General features: G+C 39.6%; 1 protein-coding gene across 1 annotated transcript; it reads left to right on the top strand.

Annotated features, from left to right (window-relative positions):
- The first annotated feature begins 1660 nt into the window (after positions 1-1660).
- Positions 1661-6699, top strand: LOC117595394. Its single transcript, XM_034296098.1, has 6 exons — positions 1661-2152; positions 4227-4711; positions 4965-5095; positions 5364-5571; positions 5806-5975; positions 6391-6699. Exons 2-6 carry the CDS (start codon positions 4675-4677, stop codon positions 6439-6441), a joined length of 597 nt encoding a protein of 198 aa, XP_034151989.1. The 5' UTR covers positions 1661-2152; positions 4227-4674; the 3' UTR covers positions 6442-6699.
- The last annotated feature ends 598 nt before the right edge of the window (positions 6700-7297 follow it).

The raw sequence follows: 7297 nt of genomic DNA on the forward strand, positions 1-7297 counted from the left end.
TGAGACTCAACACTGACACACAAGCTCAGTTTCCCTTTCTAGAATCAGAGAATGAGACTGCAGAGCGACCAGAGTGCTTGTGTTACTGACCAGTGAATTTGCTGCAGGCCCGTATTGCTAAGGCAGGCACCCTGATGTTAGTTAAGGTACACGGAAAGTCAATTTCCAGCCAGTACCTTGTCCAGACAGGCTGGAGGTCTGGGTCCAAGACCATCCTCCCTCTTCCTCACATCCCCCCTCCCCCCACCTGCCCTGTCAAATACTCCGACTAATCTGAATTTGCTGTGCTCAGCCCCTTGTGCTCCAGGTCCAGTCCTCCCGAAACGGCTCCCTAAGGCTCTCACCAGCAGGAAGATGTCACAGAGGCACAGGAAGGGAAAAGACGCACAGCCGACCTCTGCGAGCTACTCGCTGTGCGGCGGGCTTTGGGTCAGCGCCAGTCTTGACATCATCTGGCAGTGGAACATAGATGTATGGCTCCCATTGGTAATGCCTGAGTGAACAAAAAGGTGTTTTGAAAAAAATAGTATATTCAGGAGGCTTTTCCAGAGATGACAGGAAGAAATTGATGATAACCCATAGGAGAAAAGGTTTGAGAAAAGGAGAACAGCCAGACAGCAAAATAAGAAAGCCCACTGGATGGAGTTTAATTTGTCTGACAGACAAGAAAAGAAGTAGTATAGGAGAGTGTTTTGGGTACATAAGCCATTTTCATAATTACTGTAATAATAGAATATTCTAGATATTCTTTATGATAACTTCATATTTCAGGAAATTGTGTATTCCTTGGAAATAATTAGGATTAATTTCCAATTCATGACAAAAACAAAAAATGTATACACCTTTTCAAACCATTAAAAAAAGAAACCGTAAACATGTTATCTTCCCCATGAATGATGCAGAGCCTCACCTTGGGTTAGATAAGAAATTTGTTTCGATACTCTTTAAATCCATCCTATTGTATACATACCTACGGAAGAGGGACACTATTGAGTTGTCATCCGTGATGGAGATGCCTTGGAGTGGACCTGCCGCCACCTCTCGTGTTGAGCTTGAGCTTGAGGTGGTTGGCCAACAACCAAACTGAGAAGTTTGCCAAGCTAACAGAAATTCATGCCTTGATCTGGGTGTCAGAAGGAGGCAAGGTGAAATATAGTTGGCTGTAGCAATCATAGTAGATCATATGATTATATTCATGTGGTGAATTACCTGGAGAGTTAGCTTAGGCAGTGCAAAGAGACTCTGTAACAGAGTATTAGTGTTGTTGTTTTTTTAGGGGCTTTTTACTAATATAAAAATCCTATTTCCAGGAATCATCTGCCTCTGTGTTTCTTTGTTGTGTTCTTCCTGTGTCGTTAGATCATGCCAAGTTTTTTTGAGAGTTTTTACTGAGATGTCCCTCTCATCATATTTACCATGTTAATTTATGTGTTCTGGAAGCTTGCGTCTCCCCACTGCCCCAAACATATTTCCTACAGGAAGACTTTAAGCATGGGTGAAATGGAGCTAGACAGCACACCCACCCCCTCTCTTAGTCAAACACCTGACATGAGAAATGGCTTGCATGTGTGTTCTGTGGTTTGTGAAAGAAGGGAGGAGGAACGAAACAGTTGAAAGCCAACTCAGTGACTTTCTGCGACATCTTTTCCGGTGACTTCAACGTAGATAGTTGCAATTATTTTGCAGCTGATTTCTTCGTTTTTTTGTGAATACTTTTTTTTAAACTTTTGATTGAAATTATAGAAAAGTACAAGCCAAATTACATTTCACATGTTTGTATGAAAACAGATGCAGTTGATTTGTGTACTTGTCTGCTCAGTATACGTACCTAAACGAGAACTTTAGGAGTGCGGGAGAATTGAAGACAAAATTGAAAATATAGAGCCTATGGTCTTGCCCTATTTTTATTGTCTACTCTATACAGTAAAAAAAAAAGAAAAAAAAAAGCTTTTTGTGTATGGACCACTACGACCCTCCCCCTAAACAAAAAAAGAACAAAAATAGTTGATCCAGAAAAAGGAAGGAAGTGGAGCGTTTTTTCAACATCATAAGGGGGGCTGTGTCCCTATTCCCCACTGTGTGCTTACCTCCCGACATTTATAGCCCAGAGGGCCTTGCTAAAGACCTCTAGCTGGAAGAACTGCGCACAAAGGTAATATTTTAATGACATTCTCTCCAGGCAGCTTCTCAGCATGAAATAAACACAGTTTTACCATATTTCAAAAGACCACTGACAGGGGAGATGTCCCCTTGCCAAACCTGCATGTCAGAGATATTAATGGCTGTCGGACACACGTTGTGGCTTTCCCATTCTGAAGCGTAGACATACCCCCTTCGGTTCCAATATTTTACGACCATCTTTTCCAGAAGAAGCAGGAGGAAGCAGTCTGTCAGACCAAGAAGATGATGTTGTGCGAGAGATGGGACACCTGAATAACAGGTCATGTCTGTAGCAATACCTTCACATAAACAGATGCACACAGGAACCTAAGGGTTTTACATGCATGTTGTTTTTTGTTTGTTCTGTTGGTTTGGGTGGAAGCGTGTTTGAGAGAGAACTGCTGAAAATTCTATCCCAGTGTCCCATCGTGTTGCTTTACTCTGACAGGGTCTGCTGTGACCCACGAACAGAATCTGTGCTTATGAAGGCCCAGAGCCAGAGGTGAGAATTCTGCAACAGCCACTCCAAGATAATGCTTCCCTGTAAAAACAATCTAACAATGTGAGCCTGTGAGTGTGTGCACAGTCTGGTTCCAAAGACGAGGCAGTTTAATCATAATCAATCTATCAACTATTATGATAAGGACTGTTTTCTTTCCCCAAGTCTGCTAAAGGATGTGTGGGTTTAGACCAAGATGATGGCCTCTGTGTCTCTTTGTTGTGACCAAGATGTTGAAGTCATACTGTTTGGAACACAGGTAGCATATCTGGGGTATTTCAGAAAGAAAGAATCTGTACATTTTGTAAAAAGAAATGTATATGAAGTTATATGAAGTGTGTCAGACAATGTTTACATTTCTTGTAAGATCAAGATTGTGTGTGTATGTGTGTGTCTCACACTGCAGTACCCCAGCTGTGTCAGGCACTGTTGGAGACCTACGGAGGAACCATTTGGTCATTTTATTTCACCTCAAGAGCAAACACTCAGAGGATATCCTCAATCAGGAACCAGAGAGTGTGCAATGAACAACCTCGTTGACATAAACATGGAGACCCACACTTACAGCTGGGCATGTTAACTACCACAGGGATTTATTGTAGCGTGGAACACTCTGGATGTGGTGCTGTACAGAATATTGGCAACCAGGATAGAAGTCCCCTTATAACAAAAACACAGACAGTCTGTCAGTACAGTGCAGTGGCTGTTCATAAATGACGTATATGGATGCAACTTGTGTCATCGTTTGCGTCTTTGACTTGTATATTTTCTGACCCCCTCTATTTGCCTTCATTGCACATTTAGAATTGCCATTTGTACTGTATTTGCCATCTTTGCACATTGATATATGCCGATCGTGACATACGCTATACTTGATACTTCCTGCCCTCTTCTATTTCCATTTCTGTTTAGATGCTAACTGCATTTCGTTCTACTGTACTCGTACTATTCAACTACAATAAAGTTGAATCAAATCTCATCTAAAATCTTTGGGAATTCCCCTCACCAAACACTTGGGAAAGTTTGGTGTCTGTTTTGCATGCTATATCAGTTGTAACACATCCCACTTAAATAAAATACTACTGATCACAACCCTGGAACTCCTGGACACCCACGTGGTCTAATGTGGGAAATCATTTTTGTGTGACATGCCGCAGTGGAATATTCCAATCTATATTAATTGCAGCACATTTCCTCATTGCAATTAATAAGAAGACAGAATCGCATTGACTAAGGTCCTGTAAAAAAACAAAACACAACAACAACTGTAATGTATTATTTCCCATATTAACACAGGCTTACAACATGTGCACACATTTACAGCTGCAATGACAAGCTTCAAATAGGAAGTGGACAAGCTTCCATTGATCTTATTTGGTCCTCAGCAGCAGCATGCTGCAACACGCTCCCCCCACCCTGTCGCTCATTGTGTCAGCATCTCCTGAACGAGAAAGCATTGTTTCATCAAGATGGATGGCTTCCAAATACCCCACTCTTCCCCTTTCCATAAATGTAGTTTCCTAATAATAACTCATATACTGTATCTCACTACCTCTTCTGTCAACAGGAGAGAATCATACAAATAATATGGTCCAGGAGAGACAATGGGGAGGTCCTCGGGATGGAAACAACAGGATGAGACCGCTACTTATGTGTTTGAAGTGAACCCATTGACTGTGTATCATGGTAACTCCTGTTTGAAGGAGGCTGCAGGTTTGCTTAGCATTCTTTATTGTTGGTATATCTAAGTATAAAATATAGCCATAGTCTCTATTTTGACTTACTTTAAATAGCACTGAATTTTAGGCAAACAGCATGCAATGATTTACACCTAACTTCCACATGATGGCATGATAGACTCTGTTGGTTGCTACACATCTGTGTGTGGGTGTTGATACTTTCTTTCGATTTGTATCTGTCATCTCTCTTACACTAGCCTACATGTTCATTTGATCAGTATGCTTTATTTCTCATCTGTAAAGCTGTTAATCCAGCCATTACTTCTACTGTAGGAGATGTTCATCAGCTATACCTGTTTTGATTTGGTTTGGGGTACGTGTGTATTTATTTTGTAACAAATTACAAATTATCAAAATATGTTTTTCATAATGTCTTCATTAATTACCTCAAACCTTGAAGCATAGAATGTTGCTTCAGAATATTCCAATTAAACAGAATTTTCACTGGTGTGACATCATTAGGAAATAGAATTGTACAGTTCAAAACAAATTGCTTGGCATTAGGACTTGTCATGATCTAGAATTTAATTGTTTTCTTCTGTGTGTGTATACTATGTCTTTTCTAGCAGTATATGTTATGGCCAGTTTAGCCCATTCTGAGAGTCATTTAATAAAGCATGCCGAGTGCAATGAAGACATTTCTATGAACTGTGAAGCTGTGAAGAACAACATGCATAAATCCATTACTTGGTATAAGGTAGGTAACTTGCCATTTTCACTCTAAGTATGTTCATTCAGCAAAAAATTTAATATATCCTTCCCCGGTTTGCTGTCAAATTAAGCATGCAAATTTTTTTGATGAATGTCAGTCATTAAAATCTCTATTACTTTTTCCCAAATGGTCAGAATTTTGAGGTGGGGGTTTTGGAAGTGTATAATGTGTGGAACATATAGTGGGGCATTATGCATATAGAATGTGCGCATAGAATGTGTTACCATACATTTCTCTTTTCTCCTGTGTTTAGCTGAACAATCGGACTGGTATTATTAGAAAAAGGGACAACAACGTTCCAGAGAAATATGACTATCCCAGACCAGCCTGGTTTGGTGAGAATGACAGTCTGGTTCTTCCCAGAGTCAGGCCTGAGGATTCAGGGACCTATGAGTGTCTAATTAGAGCTGAAATAGGAAAAATCAACAGAAAGTCTTCCGTTATCCTTCATGTATCAACTGGTAAACCACTTTCTCTGTTTTACTCTGTTACTTCTTGAAAAACATAGAACTTCTTGGCATGCTGTTCTGTAATACTCTTGAAACTACAACCCATTCTAATTTGATTGACATTATACTACTGTATAGTACAGAAGTGTATGGTATACTGTAATCATGAGGGTTTATTGATTTTTATGTTGAAAGATTGCACAGGCTACATCATCTTTCTAACTTAGTTTTGTCATATATCAACAGTTTGTGACACCCTAACTACGATGACTGCTTTGGTGAAAGAGTGTCAAAACATGACCCACAGCAGCCCTATGTACCCCATACAAGTTTTGGAAGTCTCTACAGTGTGGACTTCATGTGGCTTCTTGATCATGGTCCTTGTCAAAATCACTCTATGTATCATCTCCATAGGGGTAAATCAATGTAACATTCCTAAATGTTTTAAATGCATTCTGTTTATTACCTCAACATGGTTTCATAGGGTTGCAGAATATGACGCTGTCCCACTTTCCTGTGTTTAGCATTAGTACAGTGACACTAGCTGAGATTGGAGTGCTATCATTCTGTTAGAACTGCAGAAATGACGGTTATAGTGCTTCGAAATGTTCAAAATATGTAAAGTCTCATAGGTGAAAGATTAGTAAAGAAGATTTTTTTTGACATCAAAGTCAACCAACCGTTCTTTCCCTCTGTGGCAAGCCATATCCTCTCAAAATGGGACCCTTCACTCAGCAGCCACCACTTCCTTTATTGTTCTTTCAAAAGTGTAATATGTAAATTGACCTAGTTTTCTGCTAAATGGCATTGACAATATATATTTTTTATCAGGTTGTTGGAGAGATCAAGAAGAGCCATAGCAGGAGAAAACAGCATTGGTAAACAGTTGATGCATCTTGGTCTACAAACCACAAGTAAATCTCTGCAGTTTGTGCGTGTAAAAACTGATAAGCTACGTTAGATAAAAATGCAAAACCAACTGGGTTGTAGGACTGTACTGCATTATTTATTTTTTTATGTGAATACAATTTTAGAATGGGCAAACCTATTTCAGTGTACATATAAATAACTAAAACCAAATAAAGGTAAGAACTACAACAGATATGGGCAGTATTTCAATAGGCTCTGTGCACCAGCATAGTGAGGAACTTCCACTTTTGTCTAGAAGTCTGCATTGCAGTTTTAAGTTTACTTACTAATACTCATCCGCATTAGTAAACCCCTAAACTCACAACAAGATGAGTGATGCTGTTGTACTAAAAAAAAAAGAAATATAATGGACGTGACTCATTTAAGTTTCAAGGTACAAGTGGGGAATCATTTTAATCGGGAGAATGTCCTCTTTTTAATAAAATATGGCTTGCGTCATTCAATGACTTCAAAAGCTAGACTAGAAATAGTCAGAAAAGGCGATTTATTATATACTTCCATGTAACGCAGGTTTAAGCTCAATTAATACCATATAGGACCAGATGTTTACTTCCTATGCCAGTTGTTACTTTTCAGTTTCGTCGTGAAATGAAGTTACAGTAGTAAAATAAAAGAGGAGACCTGTTTTGGTGCTTTTTTGAGGCTATGGAATTTTAAGCTTCATTCAGGTTAGAAGAGGCTGAATGAAGGTTTGTTTCAATTCACTTGCTATGGGGACACGCTAGCGTTCCAGCTCAGCCAGCGTTCTTTGTCCATTTTGAGGCTAGGGTGAATTTTTATGCGTTCTATTGTCATGCCTGCACTACAC

The sequence above is a fragment of the Esox lucius genome, chromosome 12 (assembly GCF_011004845.1).
Source record: "Esox lucius isolate fEsoLuc1 chromosome 12, fEsoLuc1.pri, whole genome shotgun sequence".
Lineage (NCBI taxonomy): Eukaryota > Metazoa > Chordata > Actinopteri > Esociformes > Esocidae > Esox > Esox lucius.

Coding starts and splice junctions, on each gene's coding strand:
- LOC117595394 (XM_034296098.1), top strand. CDS start 4,675: ATGTTCATCAGCTATACCTGTTTTGATTTGGTTTGGG. Junction 4,712..4,964: donor CTGTTTTGATTTGGTTTGGG/GTACGTGTGTAT, acceptor TGTCTTTTCTAG/CAGTATATGTTATGGCCAGT. Junction 5,976..6,390: donor TATGTATCATCTCCATAGGG/GTAAATCAATGT, acceptor ATTTTTTATCAG/GTTGTTGGAGAGATCAAGAA.